Raw genomic sequence first — 16,835 nt, 5'->3', positions numbered from 1 at the left:
CGGGGTCCCCGCTGCAGGCTCGGAGCCGGGGGACGCCGCGGCTGAGGCAGGACACGCGGGGAAGGCTTATTGCGGGGTGGGGGGGGTCTCTGCTCCGGGGGCCCGCACTCACCCTGCTCCAGCTGCGGCTTCTCCACCCGGCGTCTCCGGCTCCTGCTGGGCGCGAGCCAACCCAGAACTGGGGGAGGCGGGCAATTCTCGCCCACTCCACCTACCGGAAGTGACCGCTGAGTCCATCACTTCCTGCGCGCCTCCCGGAAGTTGTGCTCTCACATTACTTCCGCTCAAGCCGGAAAATTCGGGCTTGTTTTTTTTTTTTCTCCTCTTGATTTTTTTCATTTTCCTGCCCGTTGGCCGTTGATGACGTTTCAAAGAGGGGCTACATCCCGGATTAAATAATTTGCGATGGAGACGGGCGGGCGTGACGTCATCGGCGGGCGACGACTGCAGGGGGAAAGTGGCCGGAAGCGCCTGAGGCTCGCGCGTGGTGGGTAGGTAGCGGCGGCCTCGTTGGTGCGAACGGGAGGCGGGTCTCAGGTGAGGTGACACTAACTTCCTGTTCCCCCGCCCCGGGGGCGCTGGGCCTGGACGGGAAGTGGAGCAGAGCGGCCTCCCGCCATGTAAGGCCCCTTTCGGGGGGGCGACCCCGGCATGTCCCCAGCGTGGGGGGACGGGGAGCGGCTGTACCTAGGGGGCCCGTGTAGGCTGGGGACCCTGGTATATGGGGACCCTGGTACGCAGGGGCCTGTGAGACACTGGGAGCTGGGGGAAGGGTTGCCAACTTCTATTGGCACAAAACCGAAAACCCGAGCCACGCCCCTGTCCCGAGGTACCGACCCCCACTTGCTACATTCCCGCTGCCTCGCTCTCCCCCATCCTCACTCACTTTCATTGGGCTGGGGCAGGAGTATGAGAGGGGGTGAGAGATCTAAATGGGGGTGTGAGCTCTGGGGTAGGGCCAGAAATGAGGGTATCAGGGTGCGGGAAGGGGGCTTCTGGCTGGGGCAGGGGGTGGGGGTGAGGGCTCCAGCTGGGAATGCGGGCTCTGGGGATGAGGGATTTGGGGTGTAGGAGGGGGCTCCAGGCTGGGGCTGAGGGATTGGGAATGTTGGAGGGGGCTTGGGATGTGGGAGGGTTGAAGACTCTGGGCTGGGGGTGTTTGGGGTGCAGGAGGGGGCTCCAGGCTGGGGTGCAGGAGGGGGCTCCAGGCTCGGGAGTGGGGCTGAGCGATTTGGAGTGCAAGCAGGGTCCGTGGGTTGAGGCAGGGGTGCAGGGGGGGTGAGGGCTCTGGGCTAGGGATAAGGGGTTCAGAGTGTGGGAGAGGACTCTGGGCTGGGGGTGTGGCCTCGGCTGTAGAAGGGGGCTCTGGGTTTGGGGGGGGGCTTAGGGCTGGGACGCAGGAGGGGGCTCCAGGTTTGGGTGGGCTCAGGCTTACCTCAGGTGGCTCCTGGTCAGCAATGCAGCAGGGCTAAGGCAGGCTGCCTGCCTGTCCTGGGGCAACACGCTGCGCCCTGGAAGCAGCCAGCAGGTCCAGCTCCTGCGGGGCGGGGGATAGGAGGCTTCACAGCACTGTGCTGCTCTCACCTGCAGGCACCGCCTCCCAGCTCCCATTTGCCACAGAGCCAGTGCTTGGGATGGGGGCAGCGCATGGACTCCCATGGCCCCCCAGCTAGGAGCCGGACCTGCTGGCCACTTCTGGGGCACAGCGTGGTGTCCCAGGACACGTAGGGACTAGCTAGCTGTTCTTTCTCTAATCACTAGATCTGTTTATAGAGCATGGTCTGGACTGTGGGGAAACTGTACACACAAAGCACATAATGCACTGGAACTTGGATAGAGAGAAACTTTTCTTATATTGAAGGAGAACAAAATATCTCAAATTGTGATACTGGATCACAAAGTGCAGATAGTGATTCTGGTTTTATTTAATGCTCCATGGAGCAAGAAACATGACCTCACTATAAAACTGTGCTACAGTTAGCACTTGTTCCTACTTCCCAGATCTTTATAGTCTGTTGCAGCTTCTCCCTTTGGCTACTAAAGCAAATAATGCTTTCTGGCCATGAATCATAGAATGTCAGGATTGGAAGGGCCCTCAGGAGGTCATCTAGTCCAACCCCCTGCTCAAAGCGGGATCTATCCCCAGACAGATTTTTGCCCCAGATCCCTAAATGGCTCCCTCAAGGATTGAACTCACAACCTGAGGTTTAGGAGACCTATGCTCAAACCACTGAGCTATCCCTCTTCCCCTAAGCCTCAGATACAGTTGATTTTGGTGTTTTTTTACATTTCCTCAAGTAAGCAAGATTTTTGGCTGCAGAATTTCTAACAATGCATTTCCTAGGGAGGACTGCTCCATTCAACATTGTTGCCACAAAGCAAACTCTGAGAAAAAAGCAAAACATAGTTCATGTCTGGTATCCACTGAATTGTGACACTAGAATTTGCTGTATATGAACCACATAGCATCATACTACCGTGAGGCTTCCCTACACTCCCAAGAACGTGCCCACAATGACCTAACGTTCAGAGGTGCTGAGCACTGCAGCTCTGGTTAATTAAAATTATGGTTATGGATGCTGGGCATCTCCAGAGATCAGAAAAGAGGCATAATATGGTTTCATGTTTATCTCACTAGCACCAGCTCCAATCTGTTCTGTAAATATTTATTGAGTATATGCAAGTAAACTTTTTTCCTAATTACCAGCTCTATAAATGCCACATGGAATCCAGAAGTTGATCTGAGTTCCTTCTGGCTTGTGCCTCATCAGCAATGAGGATTTTTGCAATCAGAACATTACACTTTTGTTGATGTGTGAGTAGAGGAGGCAAATAGGGAGAACAGAAGTTCCCAGTCTCATAGTACGTGAAAATAGAATAGATTCTCCACTTATGAATGTCCCTTTGTTTCTCAATGATAAAGAATTGGTCATGATTCCAGAAAGCTAAAAAAAAACACCAAACCTTAAAATGTTAACATGAGTTATACATTCTCACCTGGATGAGTATCCTCTAATAGGAAGCAGTAGGGACTAGGATTCAGGAGACCTGTGTTCTGATAACTACACCGTTCCATGCTGTATGGTGGTGCTCCAATGAAAGGTGTAATATAAAATGAAAGGATATGCTTTATTAAGCTAATCTTAACATTTCTTTTGTTTTAGTCAATCTCCCAATCTGCTACTATGGATTCTCTCTTTAAACCGGGTGTCCTCAGCGTCATTGCAGGAGTCGCATGTGGAGTATGCGTGGGCTGGGGCATGCGTGGGCGATTCTTTAGACCATCCAAAGCCAAAATGCCTCTGTTAGCAAATGAGCTGGGGAACGAAGCCAGTATCATGGGAGAGTCTGGAGAATACAAGATGGTGCTGATAGTCCGTAATGACTTAAAGATGGGAAAGGGTAAAGTAGCAGCACAGTGTTCTCATGCTGCAGTTTCTGCCTACAAGCAAGTTCAACGAAGAAATCCTGAGCTGCTTAAACAGTGGGAGTATTGTGGACAGCCAAAAGTGGTTCTCAAAGCCCCTAATGAAGAGTCGCTAGTTCAACTCCTTGTTGATGCTAAACAGCTGGGACTAACTGTGAGTATAATCCAAGATGCAGGTCGTACTCAGATAGCACCAGGCTCCCGGACTGTACTAGGTATCGGACCAGGACCAGCTGATATAGTGGATAAAGTTTCTGGCCATCTCAAACTCTTCTGAGATGGAGAACAAGCCTGAGTTTTATTGGAGCAATTGTATACTTCAGCACCAAAGTAGTAACGGGGATAAAATCCAAGCTATGTTTTCATTTCTATGGTTCTGCTTTAGTAAAAATAAAAAGCATGTCTATCTTTTGTCCTTTTCTTGCCTAGTATGGTCACTTTTTGGTTTTTTTAAATATTTAATTGCTGGGATAAGCGCAATGAATTGCAAAGGAAGAGCAATCCTAAAATTCTCCTTTGGAGGGAGAGGAACACAAGTCCTGAACCAAACCGATGGCAGCTAAATGCCTGAGACCTAAAATGGTACCTTTGAGGAGACTGCAGAAGTGCAGTAACCCTGGAACTGTAACATATGTAACACTGTTAGGTGGTAGCTTACTTTTACAACCTAAACTATGTACAGCAACCATTTCAACCATCTCTAGCATGAAATACAATGCCTGTTAAATAGCATGCAACAACGCTAAGACAGAAAGGGAAGAATCCAGTATCCACAGAATTTGCAGGGGGAAATGGTAGGTGAATAAGATGTCACTACCCATGCTGAAAGAGCAAGCCTAATCCCACTATTCTTTGGAAGAGTGCCAAGCAATGTTGGATGGTGGTAACTCATTAGGAGCTTGACTTTAAGCTCAGTAAAACAGAATGAAGAAAAGTTCTGAGACCAATTCAGCAGAGTTTGTTTCCTATGCTACTAAGGGTATGTCTACACTACGAAATTAGTTCGAATTTATAGAAGCCGGTTTTATTGAAATCGGTTGTATACAGCCGATTGTGTGTGTCCACACAATACAATGCTCTAGGTGCTCTAGTCGGCGGACCACGTCCACAGTACGAGGCTAGTGTCGACTTCCGGAGCATTGCACTATGGGTAGCTATCCCAGAGCTATCCCACAGTTCCCGCAGTCTCTGCCGCCCTTGGAATTCTGGGTTGAGATCCCAATGCCCGGATGATGCAAAACAGTGTCGCGGGCGGTTCTGGGTACGTGTCGTCAGGCCCCTCCCTCCCCCGTCACAGCAACGGCAGACAATAGATTCGCGCCTTTTTACCTGGGTTACCTGTGCAGACAACATGGAGCCCGCTCAGCACAGCTGAGCTCACCGTCACCATATGTCCTCTGGGTGCCGGCAGACGTGGGACTGCATTGCTACACAGCAGCAGCTGCTAACTGCCTTTTGGCGGTAGACGGTGCAGTAGACTGGTAGCCTTCATCGGCGATCTGGGTGCTGGCAGCCGTGGGGCTTGCCTTTTGGCAGTAAATGGTGTATTATGACTGTTAGCCGGCCTATTACAAGTCGGGTCATCGCACATTAGCAGAGTCTTCCCTGAGCAGCAGCTCGTGCAATAGGCCTGAAGACCATCGTCATACACCGCCCCGTATTTGCTGCCAAGCACCCAGAAAGATGCCGAGGGCTATCAGTCACGCTGCACCGTCGTCTTAAGATGTAAAAAAATAGATTTTCTCTGTATTCATTTGCTTCCCCCTCCCTCCGTCAAATGAATGGCCTGCTAAACCCAGGGTTTTCAGTTTGATCTTTGGGGGGACCATTCTGTGTGACAGGTGTTTGTGTCTCTCCCTGATGCACAGCCACCGTTCTTTATTTTAATTCCCTGTGCCTGTACGCCATGTCGTCACTCGGCCCGCCCTCCCTCCTTCCCCTAGGCCGTCAGATACTACGTTTGCGCCACAGCTCGAGCCGAGAAGCGGTTCGCGCCTTTTCTTTGAATTCTGGGTTGAGATCCCAATGCCCGGATGATGCAAAACAGTGTCGCGGGCGGTTCTGGGTACGTGTCGTCAGGCCCCTCCCCCCTCGTCACAGCAACAGCAGACAATAGATTCGCGCCTTTTTACCTGGGTTACCTGTGCAGACAACATACCATGGCAAGCATGGAGCCCGCTCAGCTCAGCTGAGCTCACCGTCACCATATGTCCTCTGGGTGCCGGCAGACGTGGGACTGCATTGCTACACAGCAGCAGCTGCTAACTGCCTTTTGGCGGTAGACGGTGTAGCATGAGTGATAGCCGTGGGGCTGGCAGCCGTAGGGCTGCATTGCACCAGCCCCTTGCAGGCAATGGTATATTATGACTGGTACCCATCGTCGTCGTACTGGTATGGCTGTCAATCATGGCCACCTGGGCAGACATGCTACTGTTTCGATGATGACGGTTACCAGTCATAATATACTATTTTCTGCCAATTGCCCAATATTGTCCGCTAAGCACCCAGAAGAGGCCGAGGGCGATGCTGGGTGCTGGCGGACGTGGGGCTGGCAGACGTGGGGCTGCATTGCTACACAGCAGCAGCCCCTTGCCTTTTGGCAGATGATGGTATTTTATGATTGGTATCCGTCATCATCGTACTGGAGAGGCTATCACTCATGCTGCACCGTCGGCTGCCACCTTAAGATGTAAAAAATAGATTTGTTCTGTGTTCATTTGCTTCCCCTTCCTCCGTGAAATCAATGGCCTGCTAAGCCCAGGGTTTCCAGTTTAATCTTTGGGGGGACCATTCTGTGTGACAGTTGTTTGTGTTTCTCCCTGTTCCTGTACCTGTACGCCATGTCGTCACTCGGCCCTCCCTCCCTCCCGCCCTCCTTCTCCTGGTCCATCAGATACTACTTTCGCGCCTTTTTTCTGACCAGGCGCCATAGCTAGCACTGGGATCATGGAGCCCGCTCAGATCACCGCGGCAATTATGAGCACTATGAACACCACGCGCATTGTCCTGGAGTATATGCAGAGCCAGAACATGCCAAGGCGAAACCCGGACCAGGCGAGGAGGCGATTGCAGCACGGCGACGAGAGTGATGAGGAAATTGACATGGCCATAGACCTCTCACAAGGCACAGGCCCCAGCAATGTGGAAATCATGGTGTCACTGGGGCAGGTTGATACCGTGGAACGCCGATTCTGGGCCCGGGAAACAAGCACAGACTGGTGGGACCGCATCGTGCTGCAGGTCTGGGACGATTCCCAGTGGCTGCGAAACTTTCGCATGCGTAAGGGCACTTTCATGGAACTTTGTGACTTGCTTTCCCCTGCCCTGAAACGCCAGGATACCAAGATGAGAGCAGCCCTCACAGTTGAGAAGCGCGTGGCGATAGCCCTGTGGAAGCTTGCAACGCCAGACAGCTACCGGTCAGTCGGGAATCAATTTGGAGTGGGCAAATCTACGGTGGGGGCTGCTGTGATCCAATTTGCCAGGGCAATGAAAGACCTGGTGATAGCAAGGGTAGTGACTCTGGGCAACGTGCAGTCAATAGTGGATGGTTTTGCTGAAATGGGATTCCCAAACTGTGGCGGGGCCATAGACGGAACCCATATCCCTATCTTGTCACCGGAGCACCAAGCCACCGACTACGTAAACCGCAAGGGGTACTTTTCAATGGTGCTGCAAGCCCTGGTGGATCACAAGGGACGTTTCACCAACATCAACGTGGGATGGCCGGGAAAGGTACATGATGCTCGCGTCTTCAGGAACTCTGCTCTGTTTCGAAAGCTGGAGGAAGGGACTTTCTTCCCGGACCAGAAAGTGACCATTGGGGATGTTGAAATGCCTATCGTGATCCTTGGGGACCCAGCCTACCCCTTAATGCCATGGCTCATGAAGCCGTACACAGGCAGCCTGGACAGGAGTCAGGACCTGTTCAACTACAGGCTGAGCAAGTGCCGAATGGTGGTGGAATGTGCATTTGGACGTTTAAAAGCGCGCTGGCGCAGCTTACTGACTCGCTCAGACCTCAGCGAAAAGAATATCCCCATTGTTATTGCTGCTTGCTGTGCGCTCCACAATATCTGTGAGAGTAAGGGGGAGACCTTTATGGCGGGGTGGGAGGTTGAGGCAACTCGCCTGGCCGCTGATTACGCGCAGCCAGACACCAGGGCGGTTAGAGGAGCACAGCAGGGCGCAGTGCGCATCAGAGAAGCTTTGAAAACGAGTTTTGTGACTGGCCAGGCTACTGTGTGAAACTTCTGTTTGTTTCTCCTTGATGAACCCTCCAACCCCCCCCCCCGACCCGGTTCACTCTACTTCCCTGTAAACCAACCACCCCACCCCACCCTCCCCTCCCCTCCCGCTTGCAGAGGCAATAAAGTCATTGTTTTTTCACATTCATGCATTCTTTATTAGTTCCTTACAGAGGTAGGGGGATAATTGCCAAGGTAGCTGGGATGGGTGGGGGAGGAGGGATGGAAAAGGACACACTGCATTTTAAAACTTTAACTCTTATTGAAGCCCAGCCTTCTGATGCTTGGGCGATCATCTGGGGTGGAGTGACTGGGTGGCCGGAGGCCCCCCCACCGTGTTCTTGGGCGTCTGGGTGAGGAAGCTATGGAACTTGGGGAGGAGGGCTGTTGGTTACACAGGGGCTGTAGCGGCGGTCTCTGCTCCTGCTGCCTTTCCTGCAGCTCAACCATACGCTCGAGCATATCACTTTGATGCTCCAGCAGACGGAGCATTGCCTCTTGCCGTCTGTCTGCAAGCTGACGCCACCTATCGTCTTCAGCCCGCCACCTCTCCTCTCGTTCATGTTGGGCTTTTCTCATCTCCGACATTGACTGCCTCCACACATTCTGCTGTGCTCTATCAGCCTGGGCGGACATCTGCAGCTCCGTGAACATCTCGTCCCTCGTCTTACGTTTTCTCTTTCTAATGTTCACGAGCCTCTGCGAAGGAGAAACATTTGCAGCTGGTGGAGGAGAAGGGAGAGGTGGTTAAAAAAGACACATTTTAGGGAACAATGGGTACACTCTTTCATTACAAGGTCGCATATTTCGGCTTGCAGGCAGCCATCGTAGGCCACAGTGTTTTGGCTTTTTTAACCTTCTTAACATGTGGGAAAGGTTGCAAACAGCAGCGCATTTCCCATATCAAGGATGAATTGGGTTGTCCATTTAAAATGGGGTTTCAATGTGAAAGGAGGGGGCTGCGGTTTCCCGGTTAACATGCGGCACAAACACAAGTAAACCACCCCCCACACACACACACGATTCTCTGGGATGATCACTTCACCCCTCCCCCCCACCGCGTGGTTAACAGCGGGGAACATTTCTGGTCAGAATAGCAGGAACGGGCGCCTCTGAATGTCCCCCTTAATAAAATCACCCCATTTCAACCAGGAGAGCTTTCTGGAGATGTCCCTGGAGGATTTCCGCTCCATCCCCATACACGTTAACAGACTTGCTTGCTTTTTTTTTGTAATGTTTACAAATATTTACAAAGTTACACTCACCAGAGGTCTCCTGTGTGCCCTGAGGGTCTTGGGTGAGTTCGGGGGTTACTGGTTCCAGGTCCAGGGTCACAAACATATCCTGGCTGTTGGGGAAACCGGTTTCTCCGCTTCCTTGCTGCTGTGAGCTACCTACAGTACCTCCATCGTCATCTTCCTCGTTCCCCGAACCGTCTTCCCTGTGTGTTTCTCCAGTGAGAGAGTCATAGCACACGGTTGGGGTAGTGGTGGCTGCACCCCCTAGGATCGCATGCAGCTCCGCGTAGTAGCGGCAAGTTTGCGGCTCTGCCCCGGACCTTCCGTTTGCTTCTCTGGCTTTGTGGTAGGCTTGCCGTAGCTCCTTAATTTTCACGCGGCACTGCTGTGTGTCCCTGTTATGGCCTCGGTCCTTCATGGCCTTGGAGATCTTTTCTAATACTTTTCCATTTCTTTTACTGCTACGGAGTTCAGCTATCACTGCTTCATCTCCCCATATGGCGAGCAGATCTCGTACCTCCCGTTCGGTCCATGCTGGAGCTCTTTTGCGATCCTGGGAGGACTCCATCACGGTTACCTGTGCTGATGAGCTCTGCGTGGTCACCTGTGCTCTCCACGCTGGGCAAACAGGAAATGAAATTCAAACCTTCGCGGGTCTTTTCCTGTCTACCTGGTCAGTGCATCTGAGTTGAGAGCGCTGTCCAGAGCGGTCACAATGAAGCACTGTGGGATAGCTCCCGGAGGCCAATAACATCGAATTCCGTCCACACTACCCCAATTCCGACCCGCAAAGGCCGGTTTTATCGCTAATCCCCTCGTCGGAGGTGGTGTAAAGAAACCGGTTTAAAGGGCCCTTTAAGTCGAAAGAAAGGACCTCGTTGTGTGGACGTGTCCAGGCTTAATTTGGTTTAACGCTGCTAAAGCCGACCTAAACCCGTAGTGTAGACCAGGCCTCAGGTACTTAAACAGTCAGGTTCTCTTCCCAGTTCCACATACAAGGCAGCTGAAAAAAGGATAGGTTCTAATTTCCTTGTAGACTAGCATGTTGGAATAGGTATGATGTCACTGATTCCTCTCTCCCCTCCCTCCAATATCTGGGTGTTGTGTTTTAGCTTGGCCTGTGCCACCAGGGCTAACTGCAAATTAAATGTTTTAGAAGAATATCTGGAAAATCGCTCCCTTAATAGATGAAATAACAGCAGAGCTCTGAAACCATAACTTACCACATTAGCAACTGTCTCTACATGAAACATTTATGCAATAAATCAACTGATGCAACATCGTGTAATTGAAGCTCAACTCCAATTGCAGCGTTCTAGCCTTGCCTTTAAGAAACAATAGTGAAAAGCAACAGGTGGCCCTTGATGTAGGGTGCAAGCTGTGTTATTGCACTACCCTCTGCTGGTTGGTTTGTGCAATAGTACTCTGAAAGGAAATTGGAACAATGCCAACTAGGATAAGCCTCTCTCCACTTTTCCTTGCATCAGTGCTAACCTGTAATTAACATGAAAATAATTGGGGGGTTGATGTACCTTGCACCCCATTTCCCCCTTTGTTGAGGATTATTTTTTGACAGGTTTCATTCCTTTGGGTTTGTTTTTTCACTAGGAAAAGTGGTTGTGTAGGCTGGATTTAGCTAACTAAAACCAATGTTTGACTTTTCCTGGTGTAGGTTAAGGGTAACACCTTTAGCTGGTCAGGGTGTAGCATAGGGTAGAACACAGCCCCATAAAATGGAGCAAAAGGCATTCTGCTAAATCTACACTAAAAAAAAAAAAAAAAAAGGTTGAATTTTGGGCGAGTTATCCATGGGGCTAGTGCTAGAGCAGCAACCTGTGTTGTAATTGATCATAGTTTTCATGACAAAGCTGTGGTCACTGGGAAAACTGCCCTTTAGTGGTTAAATTAATTCTTGAATGTGAGGTCTTAGGGGAGAGTTAAGGTAATTGCTCATTGTTTAAAGGGGGGGGGAAAGCACAGCAGTGCTTTCTAAAAGTAATCTAAAGAAGGGTGGCAGGGGGAAAATGAGACTGGGTGAGTTTAGGCCAATCACTTTCTTTCTAAATTAGTGGCAGAGGTGAGAATAGGAGCTGTCTCCTGAGTCCCCATCACTGTGCCATATCCCCTGCAGCATGTCACAAAGGGGCTCTTAGGAGGTTGCTCTGGATGGGGAAATGCATGGCTTCAATTCAACCTAGCCAAACCCAAATGGTAATTGGTGTGGGTTTAAGGAAAACACTATGTGACTTGCAGGTGGACTTTAAGGTCCTGATATTCAGAAACTGACTATTCTGCAAGCACAGAACTTAAGGAGGCATTGAACACAAGGCTATATTGCAAAGGTAGATGATAAATTTGTGCTTAAAGCATTGATCTAAGCCTCAGAGTTATTTCCTAACTTATAGGGGTGGTGATGATTGTTTGAGATGCTCAACTCTTACAACAAGGTCCATATACGTAGCTAGAATAACTGGGAGGAGTTAACCAATCAGAGCTGTGTGGCATACTGAATAGACTACTGAACCTCAGGAGACTTGGCCTCTAGTCCCAGCTCAGGTAAATAAGCTTGGGCAAGTCACTTCCTCTGAGCTTCAGGTTCCTATTTGTAAAATGGGGAAAGCAATACTGACTTGGGGAAAGTGCTCTGAGATCTACCACTAAAAAGTGCTATAACAACTTGGCAGTCACTGCTTTGTGCACAGGGAAACTCCCTGATGTGGTCACAAAAGCCTTCCCTACTTTAGATTAGGGATAATTTGCTGGAACTTCCCTTCATGTTGAACCCAAAGGACAGAACATAACTTTGCAGGTGCTCTTTCACACCTAATGAGAGTTGCCTAGTAGTTCATAGAGCTAATGGGTTAAGATTATAGCATTGTAGGAGCCAAGAAGTTGCAGCATTCCCTTACCTGATGTTAATTTGGTTGAAGCAGCATTCAGTCTTCATGGGTAGAGAGAGGAAAAAAAAATACCCGAAGACCTGTGAGTCAGCTTGTGACTAAATTTCAGCTCTAAACTGGGCCTTGATCCCCTTATCTAATATAAGTCTGTCTAGGCTGCTGTTATGATTGTTAGTTTTAGGACCATTGTCCTCACTAAAATGTAGAAAGGGGCCACTTAAAGAAGCCCCCAGAATACAAGCTGGTGGAAGATACTCCTTGTTGAGTGTGTGTATATTTTGACTATAGAGCAGCTCTTCTCATCTGTGGTGGATTCAGCTCTAACTCTGCAAGTAAGTTATGGCTGAAGAGCATCTGGTGTGGATACAAAGTCTAAAAAGACACTCAGACAGCCTTGTTCAGGTAAAGCTCAAGTCTGGTTGAGAGGTGACACAGGTAAAGCTATGTAGGTGTGCCTATGCCAGAGGCAGGAATGGTTAAATTATCTTTGATTAACAGTACTTTAAAGCCAATAAATGCTTATTTCAGACATCAAACTAGAAAGACACCCATCCCCTCAAGTGTAACTGACCCTACAGCTGGTAAAGAACTTGCACAGCTTCTCTCACAAGAGAGCTATGAGACAACCTGAATTCTTCCAAATTGTCTAATTTAAGTACAGAGATTTAATTGTTACCAGAGGCCAGAAACCATAATAGCATGAAAACTGCAAGTAAGTTAATTTTGTGATGTGAAGGTTTGAATTTGCTTAGCAATAAGTTAAACAGCTTTAAAAACTGGAGTTGAAGATTGAGCAGTACCTTCCATGGAAGGTACTAAGGTAAGTTTCTCTTGTAAAGGCACATCCATTTGTGTTAGGTGGTCTCTCCACTCTCACCCATGGCATAATTTTCTATTCAGTTCATGTTTTATAGGCACATGTGCTTTATCCCTGAACCAGTCTTGGCACAATATATTGATGTGGTGGTTTTGAGCTACATTTGAGTGAGTCGATGCTTCAGTTTCTAAACTGCTGTTACTTTTTCCTCTAAAGGTCTACATACCTATGGAAAGTGAATAGGAACTGGATCAGCTAATTCAATCATGATTTTCATTGTTGCTGTGTCCATTTAACAGGGGTAAGCGGGATAAATTTACTGTATTGTTCTGCAGCAGTGCATTAGAGACCACAATGGAAGGGAGGTGTTAGTTCAGCCTCAGTTTATTGCAGTCCCCATGTTCAGATGTAACCTTGTTCACAACAGAATGTACAAAGCACCTGGCTGAGTGGGTCCTATTACCACAACAGTAATAAGGAACCTTGGAGTAGACTCCCATAGGGCAGCTACAAGATGTACAAACCCATGGAACAAAGCAGAATCAGTAAATACATGTATAACACTGGGACAGTTTTGGGAAAGCCTGTAGTTCCCATTGCTGGACTGTGGGCCATAGTTATGAAGTACCATAACTGTGTTCCCCAGTTACTAGTGGCTAGTTTTAACATGGAATAGTCGTCTTAAACTAATTCTAACAGTTTTTCCTTCCACTTCAAGAGTGCAACTAAATGGATAAGCTGTGTTCTGGGTAGTCGTTTTCTCTTTCTGAAACGCCCCAGGCCGAAACCTTTTTTAAAAACCAATTTTCTCATGTATCCCCTGGTGGTCGCTCAAGAGTAAGTTTATCTAGCCTCAGATTTACTTAGTAAGGTAGAGTTTCAATCATATTAAAGCAGCAGAACCAAGCTTTAATATCATGCCCTCACCACATGGCCCAAACAGGAAGAGAGAAAGTTAGTTCCCCTCCCAGTCAGATGTGTTTACTTCACTAGGTTTTAAGAACCTTAACTACACCAAAAATGGGTACAAGTTTACTCTTTCATTACTTGCTCTGCTCTTCATGATCACCTAAAGTTAAGAAAGGCTACCCAAACCCTTGGGACATGGTCTGATTTGTCATGACAATTTGAAGCAGTCTAGCTTTACAGCTCCACTAATCAAATCTGATCATTTACAGCTATCTAGCCAGAGTAACTTATTTTGAGCACAGATGTATATTAGTTGGGCAAGCTTCCAGCTTTGGCAAATTAGCTCATCTGTACATTTTAGGTAAGAATGGAACCCAACCAAGCCTCTTGGTGCCCCTGCCATAAATTAAATACAAAATTTGACTGGTGCTCTGCAGGCAAACTCTTCTTACCCATACGTTTCTGGCAAAGGCCCACCTCCACAGCAGCCTATGTAAACATGGCTTAGGATTCCACAAGTCAAGATTTAGGCCATTTTGGACTAGAAAAGGCAATTCCAGAGCTGAGACTCCCTTTCAGAGAATGCTGAACTGCCAGCTCCTCTACTCCAAACAGAGGGTGCTCAGCTGTGAGAAGTAGATGGAACTGTGACGGTATGGCATTAGGAAAGAAGTTGTCTCAAGCAGCAAGACAATGCATGCGGTGCTTCTACATCACAGCCACCTTAAATGCAATTTAGAAACCAAAGAAGTAGATGCAGATTATGGAGTACTGCTGACGTGCCACCACTGAACCACTCCTTAACTGATAAACTGGTGCAGAATGCAGCAGCCCAAGTTTTCAGATAGACTCAAGAGTCTACTGTAGAGCATATTGTAACAGTCTTAAAGTGACAGACCTGATTCATCAAAATGAAAGTGATGAGTGGAGCACACTTAGATTTAAAGTTCCTTTCAGCAGAAGTTTGTTTTAACAAAATTCATAACCAGCAACTAGGATATTAAGATTGTGCTATAGCTGAAACAGAAATGCTAAGTTTTCATGAATTGATTTGGTATGGGTATCAGTGCCTCCAGCAACAGATGCATTAAATTGCATACTCAAATATGACAGTATTCAGCATTGTCAAACATTTAAGTCAATTTTATTTGAAGCTAAATATATTAAGGCAACTTAACATACCTAAAACATGATCTTTGTCAATTTAACTGAAACAGACTACAACCTTAAAGTATCTCCCAGTCAAGATGCTGTAGCTGACCACATGTAGCCAATTTTTGAAAAGTGCTATTTTCAACTGTCTGGTAGAGTCCTTGCTATAGGAAAAGCATTAATACATATTTACTGCATAATCCATCAGTGCAAGACACTTTCCAATAGTCTCCATTCTCACAATTTGTTTTGCTAAGATGATGGCTCCTCCCTTAGCCTTGGAATGCTGTCTGAACTTGGGCCCCTGACACCAAGTGAACCATTGAGACCAACTATTCCGGAGATAGTTAGTTTTGAAGAGAAAGATACAGAAGTGAAACTACTACTATACAGGATGTCCACAGTCCAGTAATTTATTTTTAAATTTGAGTAATTTCAAATTGCACAGACAAAACTGAACAGCAATATTTTGTTTGAATTCTCTCTTCTGTACACTCAAAACAGTGATCTAAAACACCACAATATCCAACATACACAAACCTCAGGGCAGGGTTAGTAAATACACAGATTGGAATCATGGTGCTCTGTTCCCGAATGGAATGATCCCACAAAAAAAAAGCACAGGATACAGCACAAACGTAAGGTCATCTGTTACATATGGAGTGAGCAAAACACTAGCTTTTTCTATAAGCAAAACTGGAAAACCTGCATAGGTTAAGGGAAATTTTACTCATGTTTAAAGATCAGGCAAGGTTGTCCATACACATTTTTAAATCATTTTAAGAGCTATGCAATCCAGAGTAGGATATGCTGATTAGTGTTGTCTGTCATCGGCAGTCTTGCAAGTTCAAATACAAATCTCTGCTTTAGCATTTTCTTTGAATATACAATGAGACTTAAATGCATTTAGATAGACAGTACATATTGTAAGCTGCTCACATACACTAAACGCAAGATTCAATATTAGAGTTTCTTAACACTACAGAGTGCAAATTGGAATCTCCGCAACAGCCTGTTTTAATGTTAAGAAGCAGTCCTGCAAAAAAGAAAGCCCACTTGAACAAAAACATTTAAGCTATTCCCCTTTCAAAGTAAAATCTAAATGACATGGAATGTGAAAAAAAGATTGAACATAGGTGTGATCCAAACAGTTTGCGCTAGAAAACCATAGTCCTTCATGAAATAAAGGTTACAAGAACACAAGGCAAAATGCTTGCTTTTCCCTGTTTGAGTTGAAGCTGGGAGGGACGGTGGAATTTCAGTAAGAAAATATGCTCGCTCCGGCTTGATTTGCACTGCACCTTACATGGTGTACCCGAAACCAGGCTGAGGTTGCCCATATGGAGGTGCGGTGTAGCCATAGCCAAAAGGTGCTTGTGGGGGAACTGCAACACTGGGTCCTGCTGTCAACATTAGTTGTGGCTGACCTGAAAATGGGAAGAGCAAAATGATTGTTTATAACTATTTCAGTCTGCTCTAGCTACTAAAAAGTTTGCCTCATTTCTACTCTTTCCCAGGAACTGTAGAAAAGATGTACAATAATTCATTATTTACAATAATGCTGGTAAAATACATTTAGGGAATGAGATTACCTATAGAGATCAAGCTATTTGTGACCATCTCAACATTTTACAGAGTCCCTGGTAATCTACCTTCCATTGCCTTTGAGTTTTATGTTCTGCTAGCTTATAGAAAGGAGCTATCAGCATCTTTTCTCGAAGCAGCCATGTTTAAAGGCTCTTTCCTCTAACGATTTAAGGAAGTACATGGATTTAGATGCTTTGCTTTAGTTTTTAGAAGCTACTTGTAGCATCTACTGCAGGAGATGGAATGGCAAGTAAGTTTACTTTCCTATGATGCAGTGAGCTATTTATCCACCTTAGCCTACACAAGTCCTAGTCCAGTCCCTCTAATCCCCGATCAGTTTGGATTAGTCTTGATTATGCATTCTTTAGGTCATGGACTGTTTATATATAGTGGCTCACCACAAATCAGGCACCAGCCTAAAATTTACACCCAAGTGCTGCAACAACCTTCTGTGTACTCCCACTTTGTCAATTTTACTGACAAACCAACTAAATAGCAAGGAAGGCAATACTGTATACTCTGGGGACTTTGAGGCGTCTTCTAGATACTCATAGTAGC

The 16,835-nt window shown here is 47.3% G+C and overlaps 3 protein-coding genes across 8 annotated transcripts in view; 1 reads left to right on the top strand and 2 right to left on the bottom strand.

The window, feature by feature from the left end:
- The window catches only part of VMP1 (vacuole membrane protein 1), an 86,002-nt gene extending 85,761 nt beyond the window's left edge, over window positions 1-241 (bottom strand). The window contains exon 1 of one of the 2 annotated variants that reach the window (XM_034752250.1): window positions 113-241. The gene's annotated coding sequence lies outside the window, so the exon portion shown is untranslated. The remainder of the gene's footprint in view (window positions 1-112) is intronic. The other variant, XM_034752251.1, reaches the window with a different exon arrangement.
- A 49-nt stretch (window positions 242-290) lies between these two features.
- On the top strand, window positions 291-3,847 carry PTRH2 (peptidyl-tRNA hydrolase 2). Of its 4 annotated transcripts, none has more exons than XM_034752257.1 (2): window positions 291-491; window positions 3,165-3,847. In XM_034752257.1, the coding sequence occupies exon 2, from the start codon at window positions 3,186-3,188 to the stop codon at window positions 3,702-3,704; it is 519 nt and encodes a 172-aa protein (XP_034608148.1). In that variant the 5' UTR covers window positions 291-491; window positions 3,165-3,185; the 3' UTR covers window positions 3,705-3,847. The 4 variants fall into 4 exon arrangements, with proteins under 4 accessions (XP_034608148.1, XP_034608147.1, XP_034608146.1 ...); XM_034752256.1 differs by having other exon boundaries at window positions 291-537; XM_034752255.1 differs by having other exon boundaries at window positions 488-620.
- Window positions 3,848-14,660: 10,813 nt separating this feature from the next.
- The window catches only part of CLTC (clathrin heavy chain), a 53,976-nt gene continuing 51,801 nt past the window's right edge, over window positions 14,661-16,835 (bottom strand). For both annotated transcript variants that reach the window (XM_034752227.1, XM_034752228.1), the window contains one exon: window positions 14,661-16,117. In XM_034752227.1, the coding sequence (XP_034608118.1) occupies window positions 15,993-16,117 (125 nt within the window). In that variant the 3' untranslated portion in view covers window positions 14,661-15,992. The remainder of the gene's footprint in view (window positions 16,118-16,835) is intronic.

Source organism: Trachemys scripta, chromosome 18 (assembly GCF_013100865.1).
Source record: "Trachemys scripta elegans isolate TJP31775 chromosome 18, CAS_Tse_1.0, whole genome shotgun sequence".
Taxonomy (NCBI): domain Eukaryota; kingdom Metazoa; phylum Chordata; order Testudines; family Emydidae; genus Trachemys; species Trachemys scripta.
This window is presented reverse-complemented; position numbering and strand designations above follow the sequence as displayed.

Coding starts and splice junctions, on each gene's coding strand:
- PTRH2 (XM_034752257.1), top strand. CDS start 3,186: ATGGATTCTCTCTTTAAACCGGGTGTCCTCAGCGTCATTGCAGGAGTC.